The 14,561-nt window shown below is 42.2% G+C and overlaps 1 protein-coding gene across 1 annotated transcript in view; it reads left to right on the top strand.

Moving 5' to 3' along the window:
• LOC129351389 (neuropeptide Y receptor type 2-like) overlaps positions 1-13,782 on the top strand; it is a 41,164-nt gene extending 27,382 nt beyond the window's left edge. Inside the window, 4 exon segments of the mRNA XM_055020257.1 lie at positions 7,804-7,969; positions 11,944-12,097; positions 13,214-13,409; positions 13,412-13,782. Coding sequence (XP_054876232.1) covers positions 7,804-7,969; positions 11,944-12,097; positions 13,214-13,409; positions 13,412-13,782 — 887 coding nt within the window.
• The last annotated feature ends 779 nt before the right edge of the window (positions 13,783-14,561 follow it).

The raw sequence follows: 14,561 nt of genomic DNA, 5'->3' as shown, positions 1-14,561 counted from the left end.
GGAGCTAATGAGCCGCAGAAACAAATAATCACATTTTATTCCTATCAACTTGTTTCCCAGTGTGAGAGTTTATCTGTGTGTGTGTGTGTGAAATATTTCCATGGCCTGGAGTGTGTGTTGTTCTCAGACATGTTAAGGAAATGAGATGCAAAGCAAACCTCCTGCTGGCTGTAACAAATGAAAACAGAGACGATTGTTTGTGTTGTGAGAAACGTCTGGTTGCCAGAGTGTCGCATCAAACTCCTTTTTCACATACATTTAGTGTTTTTTTGTCTTTTTTCAGGAGTTATGGTAAATTAAAGTTGGAACAATGATTCAAAGGATCTGATTTCATTATTTTTTCTCCGTCTTGTGTTGCTGAAGCGTGCGGCTGAAGCACTGGGCTCATTTTGTGGTGGGTTGTGTTTGGATCCTGGTCTTTGTTCACTTTGATGCTATTAGGTGGAATAGTGAGCAAACTCCAGACAGGAAAGGTCTCAGGATGCGTTCAGGGCAGATCTCAGCTTTTCTTCTCATTATCAGGATCTTTTAAGACGCTTCATCTCAGGTCTCTGCAGTCCGATCCTGCGCCGCTCCCTAAAGGACGACGGTTTTCTGTCTCTGTTGTCTCTGCTGTCCATGCAGAAACTCTTTGACCTGTTGACCTTTTCATCAAGCTCTTTCCTGGTGGCTCCCGATGCGTTAGCTGAACTTCTCTTTGATGATTCAGTTCCTGGTTGGTTGGGTTTCTTCTTCCTGACTTGCAGCAGTATTCTTGTCTTTTTGATGCAAAGTGACTTTGACAGAATGTGTTTTCTTGAAGGAAACTGCGGTTGACAAGAATGATTTCAGGAACCAGCGTCGTTGAAAGTTGCTTTTCTAATTTGTGTTGATATGAACGTCTGGCTTCAACACGGATCTTAAGATGAGATCGCTGAAATGATGCCAGCAGGCCACTTTGGGTTTTGGTTCTGGGTTTCGTTTTCACTGCTTTTTATTGACTTTAAAATTGTTTTTTGTCTGACCGGATGCCACAGGGGACATATTGTCCCTCGGCTCTCCGTCCAGCGACAGAGGTCATCAGGTCGGATCCTGAGATTGAAGGACCTGACCTCGTTAAGACGCTCTGCTGCGTCTTAACGAGGGGAGCAGACGCTCTCGTCCTCCAGATTAAAACACAAAAGCTCAACAAATGTGTTTTGCTCAGTTTCTGGTGCAAATATGTTAGAACTCTAGAAATAAGATAAAACTAACAAGTAACTTTTCAGCAGGATTTATAAAAAAGAAACATTACTCCATATTGTAAGTGCAGAAAAAGAGCATCGTTTTTTCTCATACTTTACAATCAGTCAATGCAAAAATAAAAACAACAAAAAATATGCAGTTTTTCAGACATAAATGCTCAAAATGTGCCATATTTGGGCATTTAGTTGAATTTAGTGATGATAAAACTCCATGAGGCCCAACATTAGTCCTTCATGATCAGAGTCACGTATCACTACTGAAGATAATCTTATGTCCTTTGTCTTCTGTTTAAGTATTAGAGGACGTGGATGAGGCCCTTGGTTCATCCCTGAGGTGTTGCAGCTTTTCTCTCCCCTCAATGATTCATAGGTCAGATTGAGGTTGGTCAGGGAAAACATGCCTCAGTTCATTACCAGATGGTGTGAAAAATCTTTTCACCGTATCAAATGTTTTTGTGGTCGTCATCTTGGTGTCTGTGCCAAGCGGCCTCTTCTTGCAGAAGAAGCTCCTGCAGCAACACGTCGGTGGATTCGCAAGTTGGCAGCTTCTGCCTGAAGGACCGGCTTGTTATTCGCCTTCACTTTGTTCACGTTTCCTCCTGCGCTTTGTCTGATTCATGTGGCATTTCTTCACACATGTTTAATTTCACACAATCCCCAACCTGCGTTTGTTGACAAAAGGCATTTGAGTGGGTTCATCTGCGGGTCGAAGCCCACTCAGGATTATTCCACGTCCAACTTGTCAAATTAAGAAGCTCTTTTTGTTTATTGTGCGTTTTCCGGCCAAGTGGGATTTATGCTACTTTATTCAAAATAGACGGATCCATGTTGACTACAAACAACTCAGCAACGCACTGACCCATTTACAGTTTGGGTTTAATCCGTCTCTGCACGGACTGCATGAAAGCTGCAAGGCAAGGATTCACTAAAGATGAACTTAATCCATGTCCTGTTGATATCTCAGCATATTTGGGAGGATTGTGGCTTTTACAAAAAGCCTCGGGACTTATCGTGATCATCTGGGGACAAAAGCTGACGTTTTTGGAAGGTGTGCATCCCGGTACATGTGCAATAAGTCAGACCAGAGTGAGCGTCAGGCCTGATGTCCTGCTGGGTTCAGATTGGACCCCCATTGGTGGGTTGATGGTTCTTAAAGGGCCGGTTGTGCCAGAATATATTGATCAAACCAATTAAGCCGTTAAAATATCAACAAATGGCTGTTCAATTTTATGACTACAGATTTTGTGGAGCCAATTTAGAAATGACTGTGAGGAATTTTTATGTTTGCGCTAAAGTCTGAATTATGGACTCAATTCTGGACTAAGGCTGCAGCAGCAGTCACTTAAACTGTCGTTTCTTAACAATTTTGAGAAAATTTGCAGTGAAATCTGAAAATATGTGGAGATTTGTTGAGTTTGTGTGAATTTTGCAGAATTGTGAAAAACTGGAGGGACTAATAGATGTGATCTGGAGGGTCACATAACAAGCTGCTGCTTCTGGTTCTGGTTCTGGGGATGAAGATCAGAACCAAACCCTGAGAGAGCTGCAGGTCCAGCAGCAGCAGCTGCAGCAGCAGCAGCAGCAGCAGCTGCAGCAGCAGCAGCAGCTGCAGCAGCAGCAGCTGCAGCAGCAGCTGCAGCAGCAGCAGCAGTACCAGCTGCAGCAGCAGGTCTTTAAGCTGTTTGGTGATTTCTAAGCTAACAGCAGATTTTTAAAATATATTCTTTCAAAAGAAATGTAATGGTGGAGAACCGGGTTGTGTAGAACCGGGTTGTGTAGAATCGGGTTGTGTAGAACCGGGTTGTGTAGAATCGGGTTGTGTAGAATCGGGTTGTGTAGAATCGGGTTGTGTAGAATCGGGTTGTGTAGAATCGGGTTGTGTAGAATCGGGTTGTGTAGAACCGGGTTGTGTAGAACCGGGTTGTGTAGAACCTTTTATCGCCTCGTATGGTTGACATTATTTAGTGATCTTGCAGCCGAATGCTTTCTGTGTTTCTGTGTCTCCACATGATGTTTTTGGTCTCATTCCAGCTGATTTGCAGAAAACTGTGATTTGACTTCTTTAAACATTGTTGCTTCCAGCTGCTTTAAACCGAGACATGAGACGAACGGCTTGTCATGTTAGGTTTGTGTCTCCGTCCCCCTCGTCCCCCTCGTCCCCCTCGTCCCGTCCCGCTGCGTGACGCAGTATTTCCCCATGTCTGCGCTACGCGTGCTGCTCTCTCTCCCCGTCAGTCAGGAAACCGGAACATCATCTTTTCTGGCCCAATGAACAAGCTGTAATGGAGAAGAAGTGGCAGATGTCCATTTTGTACTTTTTCAGCACTTGCATAATGAGAAGAGGCAACAATGCTGCTGAGAGGAACACAATGTGAAGGAGGCCGAGAGCCTTTTGTGCCAGACAGACCCAGTTTCAGAACAGAACCGTCCCAGAAGTGGAGCTGCAGGGTTGAGTTTGAAATGGAAATGAGTCCAGCGTTGTTAAGTGAAGCTGAATGAATGATGCCTTTTTATCTGGTATCACAAGGCTGAGGCATTAAGACAAAAACTGACACTTTCTGCCTTTTATTTCTCTTCTGACGACTGAATAGGAAGGAGGGAAACGGAGACGTTTGAAAAGCAGCAGCAGAGGGAACATCTGAAAGAATGAGGAGAGAAATATGACTCTGAAAGTCAATAACTGCTTATAGTCTGGAATAATCTGAAGCTCTACAGGTCCACAGAAAACCGTTAACTCAGCAGAAATCACCACCAGTTTTTGTAAAAAGAATAAAACTCTGGAAATGTGAGTTTGAATGACGTGGAGGAAGCGTCTGACCCTTCAGAGAATGAACTGTTTTTTTAACAGATGCACGTTCGAAAAGTTTAACCTGAAACTTGAATCCACAGGTTTGAATATTTGTGTTTATCTATGCGGTGAATATTTAGCTTCCAGATGAAGGAGGCAGATGAATCCCAGCAGCTGGTTTCTGGTGATTCAGTCATTCAATCTGCTTTTCCTTCAAACGAGGATGAACTTCTGCAGTGAATTTATTCAGTCCTGCAGGTGCAGCCAGTTATGATGGAGGATGAACTAGACTCATTTAGTTTCAGGAAGATGAGAAACTTCCTGTGTCGCCTGCTGGGAGTTTGATTTGAGCTCTGCTTGTATTTTTGAGGTTTTCGTGTTTATTTGGTGGCAGCTTGGTTTCCTTTTGAAATGCTGCCGTTTGATGTTGCTGGTTCTGTTTTGCAGGTTTCGGCTCCTGCAGTCCCAAATATTCATCTGATTTGTTTGTTTAGTTGCAGCTTCTGGATAAATTGACATGAAAAGAGTCTCTTCTTGCCGTCCTGTGTGGAAGCAAAGTGGTCTGATTTAAGACACAACTTGATTTGTTGTTGCTACTGACAGTTTCTGGACGTTCAGGATGAAGCTAAAGGAACAAGATGCTCCTTCAGATCTCCTTTTATTTGAGAGAGTCTTGTTTTTTCTTTTCTGCTGAAGGTTTAATAAGGAACATGAAACGGAGAGAAAAATGTTTCATGTATTCAAACATCAGAAGTTCAGGAAGTTTTCTGCCTCATTTCCTTTAAATCAGTAAAAGTTTTGCATTTAAAATGAATTTCTGCTGCTGCTTCCTCCTGTCCTATAATGCAAAAACTAAAAACAATCACATGCATTTGTTGGGACATTATTTAAATAATATTCAGCAATATTTATTTCAATCTGATGTTGCATTAATTTTTGCAAAGCTCTTGTGCTGCGCTGTGACTCCTGCGGTAGTTTTTGGTAGTTTGGTGACTCCTGGGAAGGTTTCTTGTTTTCTTTGTAGATAAAAGTTCTCAGTTTTGGTCATTTCAGTCCAAATCTTTGGAAATTGTTGTGTAACTTTTTCCATCCTGATAAAAAATGTTTCTATCCGTCTCCTTTGTGATTTTTAACATTGCATTTTTATGAGGTAGAACTGAAACATGATGCATATGTGATGTTTTCACCTGGGATCAGGTCAGTTTGAGACATAAGTGAGTCAAAAACATGCAAAACCAGAAGACATAAATCTACATGTGTTTCTTCCAGAAGGTGTTTTTGTTATCAGGCTGTTTTTTCCTCCTCATCCTGGTTTGTCTTTTCTAATTTCTTCGTTTCTCTCCTCCTGCTGTTTCCATCGCTCTTCACCCCGAGGCGCCACATTAAAGCAAAAGAGCTGGACTCGGCGCGACGCTTCGGTTCTGGTCTAATCCGCCCCTGCAGAACGCGCTTATTGAAAACTCAGTCATCTGAAGTCCTTGTGTTCTGCAGGCTTTGACCGCGACCCGCCTTGTGGTTTCACTGGACCTTCTGAACCGCAGAGTCACATTCAGTGTCTCGTCAGGTTCGTTTGCAGCTGCTGTTAATGTCAACCTGAGGAGAGAGAAGAGTCTGAACACAGTCTGTGTTTCTATGTGCCTTTAAATGCTGAATTTACTGAAGACCAGACTTCAGATGCTTCAGTTTAGATTTTAGATTTTGCACAAGATGCATTTTTCTCATATTCTGCACATCAGTTCCTCTCTACTCTGGTTTATTATCTTTGTTTTGCCAAAAGCATTTTAAATCAAATCTCTGCTTACGCTGCAGAAGACACACAAGCTTTCTTATTACCTGACTAAAACATATCCTGCCTTCGTCGGCTCGGGTCATCAAAACTCATATTAATCCAAATTTATTTCGTTTATTCATTTGATTGTTTATTATTTGGAAATTTACTTGACATTTACTAAATGTTTTTAAATCCTGGAGTTTCCATTCATCTCGTTATTTGGATTGTTACTCAATGTATTTCGTTATGTAATTAAATATAATGTAATGCATTGATTATTTAAAACAATGTTTTTTTTCTTTCATGCAAAAGTTCCAACCCAAATTTGTGTTTTTGTGTTTTTCATCAACCCGTGAAAACAGTGTTGGACGATTCAGGTTCATTTTGGCCTCAGCAGTTGATCTGCAGTTGTTCAGTGAAGATATTAGAGCCTAAACTTGCATCTCGGTGCGAAACGAGACGCAGCAAACAGACATTTACCACTTTAAAAGCTTCTCATGAATGAAGCGGTAAAACTTTGCAACCATCTGATGTTTAATAACCTGAAAAACAGAAAAATGAAACAATTTCCGTGTTGCTTTCAGATTGAAAATGTTTATTTGACTTTTGATCAAAATGTGATCAATTGCAATGAATTAATTACAGATCCTGCAATTAACTGCATTACTACAAAGTCCAGTCTCACTGTGTCCAATACTGGACAGAGACAGATGGACAGGATGGACTTCAGATACCGTCTCAGCTGCTGGTCTCACAGCAGGACTCATTTAGACTCAAATGAGTTTCTGTCTTGTTCACGTTTGTCGTCCAGCAAATCTTTTTGCTTCCCAGTGTTGGGATTATTTTAAAACAGGATTATTTTCATGGCTTAAAAATAACAAGAACAGGATCTGGACTGGGCTGCTCCATCCTGTCACTGGTGCTGAGGTAAAGTTTGCATCCTGTCCATTGAGTCCTGGTTGGATTGTTGGTCTGGGCTGGACATGATGTTTGCAGAGGTCATGTGACCTGCTGGGCAGATGGTGTCACGGTTCCCGGACTCTGAGGCTCGGTTCTGCCGCTGCGCCGTCCTCAGCTGACTCAACAATAATCTGTGGATAAGAGCAGGCCTGAAGGAGCGTCAGAATAAATAAAGATCAGGGGGTCGTAATTTAGGATTTAAAAGCACAACAGACAAATTAAACCTGACGGGGAATAAAACCATCAGCTTAAAGGATTTGGCTCTTTTAACGTTGCCTGTTTGAAAGTAACATGGAGCTGCTTTATTTGGGTCCGTTTCAGTTATTTTCCTGTGCAAACATTTAAAGTTATGCTGTGACATCCTGTATTCACATTGAGATGAAAAATGTTGCTTCATCCGACTCACAGCTGCCTTTCTGCAGCTTCTTTCTCCTCATGGAGGCTCATCAATCGTTAATGAGCGTTTCTATTCATCTAAAAAACCATTTTGCGTCTCGGATATAAACGCTTGAGAAACGATTCGTTGGGCTTGTTGAGCTGTGTTGCCTCCCCCTCCGTCTCCTTGTTAGCAGGATGGATGCCGTCTGCGTGACGTTCAGAGCCATCATCCTCGATCAGCTGAAACGATCGGACTGATTAATTATCCGTCATGAAGGGAAAGATGCGAATCGCAGAGAGGCCTGGTGGAGGATTGATGCTCGGCGACTTCTGCTGCTCATTCAGAGAACATTAACTGGAGGACGTTTCAAAGCTTTGTAAACTATTTAGAGATGCCTTTTTATCTGAAGCAGAATTAGACTAGTGGTTGTTAGTCGGTGTGTTTGTCCGCTGAGCTTCGCTCGGCTCGTTGCAGCAAACAAGAGATCAGATCAGATCAAACATCCTGTAATATTCCAAAGTGGAAACATTTTTTGTCCAGACCTCAGTCTGAACAGAACTGAACACAGCAGCAGATCCACAACAGACCGACTGAAAGAGAAAACAATCAAGACGCCATGTTGGCCTAGTCAAAGTCCAGCTGGTTCTGTGGTGTTTTTGACCTGTGTGTTCTGGTCCTGCAGCCGACCTGCTGGTCAACACGCTGTGCCTCCCCTTCACGCTGGTCTACACGCTGCAGGGGGAGTGGCGGTTCGGCAGCACGCTCTGCTTCCTGCTGCCGTACGCCCAGGTCCTCGCCGTGCACGTCTCCACCGTGACGCTCAACGTCATCGCCCTGGACCGCCACAGGTGGGTGGAGCCTAACGCATCAGGCCGCCAGACGTCGTCATCTGTTTGGTTCATTCTTTAAGCCTTTCTGTTTGATTCAGAGCTGAAAACCTCGTCAGGTTCAATAAAGCTGCTGATTGATTTTTGATCAATGATCTTTTTACAAATAAATTCGCCTTCGTCTCGCAGAGCAGATGATTGGAATAAAAAACACTTTTTGGCTTTTTGACCTCATGATGTTTGCAGTTTGTTTTGTAGAAAACAAAAAGAAACATTTTTAAAAATCTAGGAATAACTTTATTAAGATCGGATCTGACTGACAAACACATTTATTTTCAAGATTTTACTTTTAATAATAATCGTTTTCTTAAAGTTATTTTTCATTTTAAAAATATAAAAGGATTTTAATAGAAGTGAAAAATAAATATTTTGAGTTTTTCCTGGACGAGCACTTCCTGGTTTCCTGGTTCCTTCGTCTGATTGGCTGAATGTTGATCACTATATTAAATTATTCAGAACAGCAGGAAACATATTTTACTCACTTTGACATAAAAACAAGACCTGACTGTCATAATTTAAATTTGTTCTGCCTCCTGGAGGATTTCAGGCCACAGGATTTGCATCCAGAATTAAATTTTATTCCTGGAAAGGATTAAAGTTTAAACACTGTTATATTACATTCAGTTCATTGAGATTCTCAGGAGTGTCATGATGAGTTTCATCTCTTTCTACCAGCTGGGGAGAAATCTGGAGTTTCTGCTTCTGAGTCAAGCCTTATTAATATTATTATTATTATTATTATTATTATTATTAATTATTATATTATTATTATTATTATTATTATTATTATTATTATTATTATTATTATTATTATTATTATTATCATTATTATTATTATCATCATCATCATTATTATTATTATTATTATTATTATTATTATCATCATTATTATTATTATTATTATTATTATCATTATTATTATTATTATTATTATTATTATTATTATTATTATTATTATTATCATCATCATCATCATCATCATCATCATCATCATCATCATCATCATCATCATCATCATCATCATCATCATCATCATCATCATCATCATCATTATTATTATTATCATTATTATTATTATTATTATTATTATTATTATTATTATTATTATTTGTGTTTTGTTTTTCCATGCATTTCTTCCTTTCATCTCTACTTTCCCCTTATTTATGAATTTTTATTTTCTCTGTAATTCCAGTTCAGTGTTTTGAACATAACCGCAAATAAAAGTTTTAAAATGGAAAATCAACAAACATTGGCAGTTAATAAAAACTTTACTCACATTAGGATTTATAACATCATATTCTGTTAAATGCTCTTAAATTCCTTCAGGTTTTCGCAGTTTTTCAGTTCTGCTCAATAAAATGGCGTTCCTCAAGGGTTCAGTCTCAGACCCATTACATTTCTAATGTTTTTAAATCTCAGTGAATAAAACAGTTAACATGCATCGATTTAAAACACAAGTTCTCATAATTTGCTTTTCCAGGAAATTAAAAATTAACTGAATTATTTGTATTCTGAGTATATTTTTGTTTTAGATTTTACTTTCTTCATTTGGCAGAATTGCCTTATAAGAGGCATAATTTAACTTAATTAAGTTGTTTTTGCTTCATTTAACACAAGTTTGGTTTTATTGGACTGAGATCAGGAAAATAAAAACATCCTAGTTTATTTAATTTGAGCCTCTATTTAATGTTGCTGCTTGTTTGGAAGAAAAATGCCTTTAATTGAATAAAATGAATCGGTTTAGTTGACTTTGTTTGCTGCAGAAAATCCACCAGGCAGCAAAGAAACGCTTCTTCAGTCCCGGACCGGAAAACCTAAAAATGCTGCTGCTGCTTAAAGGCCCGTTAAGTTTTCTCTAATTCTTAATCCAAACCTTTGTTGAATGCTTTGCGTTCAGAATGATTTAAAGGAGTTCCCTGCTGTTGGGAAATGAAAGCCTATCTTTTAAACCACGATGTCCAACACCGGCTCCAACCAACCCGACTCGTTTCTGTTCAACACTTTCCAGCTCCGGAGGCTGGAGGAAACTTTTAATCTCACCTTTGCACAGGTTAGACTCTGGCCTCTGCTCAGGTGTTCTCGCTTTTCGTGCTTCTGCTTTGGCTCCAGAGGGAGCGACGGCAGCTTTTAATCCACAGCAAACAGATGGGCGGCCAGAAGACCGCAGAGGTGCACTTGGCTGACGAACGTTACATTCGCTGAATACAAATAAAAAGGAGGAGGAAAAGAGCGAGCGGTGGAGACGATAACGTCTCCGGCTGCTAATCTTTATGCTCACTGGAGGAAACAACTGAAAGTCAGTTTGTCTGTTTCACCTCCAAAATAAGAAGCATCCAGACACGATTACTGCAGAGTTCATGCTCTGATTTCATTGCCTTTAGATCCAACAGTTGAATCATTTCATAACTTTGGAGATTCTGCAGCATTTTCACTAAATCAGATGAAAAGACTTTCTGAATTGAGGCTGTTTATCAGGCAGATCGATGAGTTTTCTCAGGGTTTCATCAGGCGTTGATCCTCCATCGTCATGTCGGCCTCAGTCCACCTGCTGCACCTGAACCAGGTGACATAAGAACCTGCTGCTGGGCTCCTGGTGCCTCCCAAACTACCGACATGGGTCGGGTCGTTGCCCTGGTTACGGTTCGGGTCGTTGCCCTGGTTACGGTTCGGGTCGTTGCCCTGGTTACGGTTCGGGTCGTTGCCCTGGTACGGGTCGGGTCCCAGAACCGGTGATTATTCTTTGCATGTTTCTCCCACGACGTCTCACTGACCTTTGACATTTTTATACAATGTCAATAAAATGTTTATTAAAAATGCCAGAAGGTATTTGAGTGTTTTTTTTTTTCTTCTGCTGTTCATGTTTACATCAGCTCCGTGTTTTTCCACTAACCGGTTCGGCCCATTTCTGGACTTCCTGTCGGGTCACGATTTCAGCTCTAAGTGGAACTGAGTTGCATTAAAGTCCTTCATTAGCTTTTCACCTGCACCTGTTCATCTGCTCTTTATTTATGCATCACAGTGCAAACCTCTCAGTGAATAACTTGGCTTCTCTAATGAGCTGCAGCTGGAATCACAACATCTGCAGCTCTGGCTCAATACGGTGACATAGTCATATTTTTATCATAGTTAAGCTTCATTAGTTTTCCTAAGTTGGTGATAATTGGAGAATAAAGATCAGGATCTGAGTTTAACTGGTTTCAGAAAACGTTAAATTTAGAGATTAAATTACCTTTTAATGAGTGAAATGATATTGATGCAATGAGAAGCTTCTCATTTATTGGCCATCGACGTTAGAAGACATTCAATAGTCGTGGAAAAAATGTTAGTTTGTTTATGAAGGGTCAAAATATTAGCAGAGAAAACATCTAAGATTTCACAAAGCACTGAAATCGGGTTGAGAACTGAGCAAAATAAATAACTTATGTTTTTGTTTCCATGTCCTTCACATCATCTGAAACCTTTGAATCCATATCTTTATATTCAGACGATGGTTCTGTTTGCTCCATCGTCTGACATCTTCTGGTCTTCGTTGTGCTGCAAAGAAAACCAGAGCAGTGATTCTGCAGCCAGTTCTGACTGAAGCTGGTGGCTCTGCTCTGGATTATCAAACCGCTGGGATGCATTATAAATAACAAGCTGTTCCCACAGAGACATCAGATGAATAATCCATCCTGCTTTTGTTGCTCCTCTGGCAGGCTGCAGGTTAAGTGGCAACATTACAAGGGTGGAGCGCGTTCCTGCCGCTTGTTCATGAAATTCCTATCAGCTGCAGCATCCATTATTAATCTGAGGCCATCATTAGTGTCAGTGTGTGTTTTCCAAGCTGGACTCAGCTGTGTGTGTGTGTGTGTGTGTGTGTGTGTGTGTGTGTGTGTGTGTGTGGGGTGTGTGTGTGTGTGTGTGTGTGTGTGTGTGTGTGTGTGTGTGTGTTTCAGGTGCATCGTGTACCACCTGGAGACCAGGATGAGGAAGGATGTGTGCTTCGGGGTGATCGCGCTGACCTGGGTGCTGAGCGCCGTCCTGGCCAGCCCCATGGCCATCTTCAGAGAGTACGGCTCGTTTGTGCTGGACCCGGGCCACACGCTGCAGGTACCACCACATCAGGAGCCTCCACTCTGGAGAAGCCGAGAAAAGACTCACCGAGCGACTGACCAGAACATTTTAAACATCACATCATCAGACAGAACAAAACTTAAGATCAAAAATATAATATCACGCAAAAGAACATTTTTCCAATCAGTTTCTTACAATAAAACTTAAGAAACTTTAACAAAAACAGAAATTTAACTTAAATAAGAGAAGAAATACTTTAGAATAAAATGAGAAAAAAAAGGTACAGAGAAGTAAAAATACTCCTAAAAGTACTTCTTTTTTTCAAAATGTAAGTTACAGTGATTCCCCTCTCGCTCTCTCTCTCTCACACACACACACACACACACACACACACACACACACACACCACACACACACACACACACACACACACACCCCACACACACACACACTGAAGCAGCAGACATTTCCCTCAACCTGTGCTTTCATCCTTTTCTTCCTCCTCTCCTGACTTTTCTCCTCCCAGTTTCTTCTCCTCTCCCAGCTGCTGCTGCCTCCTTCGCTCTCGCTTTTATCTTTTTTACCGCAGATTTCTGCACTTAGTGTAATTCCTCCACCTGGATGCTGCAGAGCTTCACTTTTTCACGTTTTCCTTTCATCTTCCTGAGAAAAAGAAGCGCTCTGTGTCACTTTCCTCATGAAAGTGTGAAATATTTAACGATCGTCGCTGCTGTGCAGAGCAGCTTGATTAGAATAAACTAGGAACGAAAGATTACGAATCATTTTCATTGTTTTTATCAAGCCTTCATTTCTGCATGTCCTGCTGCCAAACAGATGGACGTTCATGCAGTCTTTGGTTTTCATCTGCAGTTATTAACACTTTTTGAGGGTCTTTATGCTTTTAATACTCAGTTATTTGTCAAAATGTCTCTGCTTTTTTTTCTTTAACCAAAGTGACAAAGATCAGGGACACAAGTCTTTAAAAATGATCTTTTTTAACATTGTTTACAACAAGCAGAGAAAATTTCACCAAAGATTTTAAAAATCCAAACGTCCAAATGATCTGTGGTCCAGCTTCTCCAGACTTTCCTGCAGATTTTCGCAGTTTTCCTGTAAACCTTCTGAACCAAACTTGTGGTTCTGTTTCCTCAGTTCTGTCGGGAGAAGTGGCCCGGTAAAGGGACGGACGGAACGCTCTACAGCATCTCCATGCTGATCCTGCAGTACTTCCTGCCGCTGTCCATCATCTCCTTCGCCTACGCCCGCATCTGGTCCAAGCTGCGCGGCCACGTCAGCCCGGCGGAGAGCGGCGTCAACAGCAGCGCCAGCTCCGAGCGCCACCGCCGCCGCCAAAAACCACCAAGATGCTGGTGACCATGGTGGTGGTGTTCGCCGTCTGCTGGCTGCCCATCCACGCCTTCCAGCTGGCCACCGACATCGACAGCTCCGTGCTGGACATGCGCGACTACCGCCTGCTCTACACCATCTTCCACGTCATCGCCATGTGCTCCACCTTCGCCAACCCGCTGCTGTACGGCTGGATGAACCGCAACTACCGCGCCGCCTTCCTCGCCGTCTTCAAGTGTCGCAGAGACCGCGGCGGCCGGCTGGACAGCATCCACCCCGTCGGCGGAGGGGCGGCCGGCGCGGCGAGGGCGAAGAAGATCGTCCTGGAGACGCAAGACCCGGTCTCCACGCACCTGAACGCCACCGACGTGTGACGCTCACCGGAAGACGCAACGGACGGAGATGATGGAGGGATTAAAAGTTTTATCGTCTGGAAATAGAGGAGGACATGAAATGATGGAGGACCAGAGAGACAGAAGAGCAGAGAACGACTCAGAGACAAGCAGCGTCTCTGAGGACGTGATGGAGGAGGAGGAGGAGGAGGAGGAGGAGGAGGAGGAGGAGGAGGAGGAGGAGGAGGAGGAGGAGAAGAGGCCTCGTTTGGGGCGTCGGTTCAAGTCAAATTCATCTCCATCTGACATGTTGATGAGTGAAACAGTTCAGCTTGGTGATGCATCCTGGGAACAGGCTGAACTCTGACCTCTGCATGCGAAGCATTCATTTAACCTCGAGTGGCTTATTGAAGTCCTGCAGCGATGAGGCTGCTTCCCGCCGCAGGAGAAACACGCGGTCTGTGCGTCTGATACGTGAAAGCTGGTCGAGAGGGAAGGGTTTTGTTTTTTAGAAACAAAATGTTTGTGTGATTAAGAAAAACCTGTTAAAACTAAAACGAGCTGGAAATGATCCCTGCTTTCTGCCAACATATGAATGTTCAGCCAGACTTACGCTTTCATAGCAACTTCATTATTTTTGATAAAATGTTTTGCTAATTTCTGCTGTAAATTTGTGATTCTGTCCGGCTTGCTGAAGAAACGTGAGCGCCGGAGTGTTTCTGATTATTTCCCGTTTTTGAAGACGTTGGTGTTTAATGCAGAGCTGATGCATATGCAGGCCGACCCGGTAAACGATACCGGGTCACCGGCAGCCTGATGAC

Source organism: Poeciliopsis prolifica, unplaced genomic scaffold (genome assembly GCF_027474105.1).
Source record: "Poeciliopsis prolifica strain line A6 unplaced genomic scaffold, Auburn_PproV2 SCAFFOLD066, whole genome shotgun sequence".
Lineage (NCBI taxonomy): Eukaryota > Metazoa > Chordata > Actinopteri > Cyprinodontiformes > Poeciliidae > Poeciliopsis > Poeciliopsis prolifica.
Note: the sequence above shows the minus strand (reverse complement) of the source record. Positions and strands in the feature narration are given on the sequence as shown.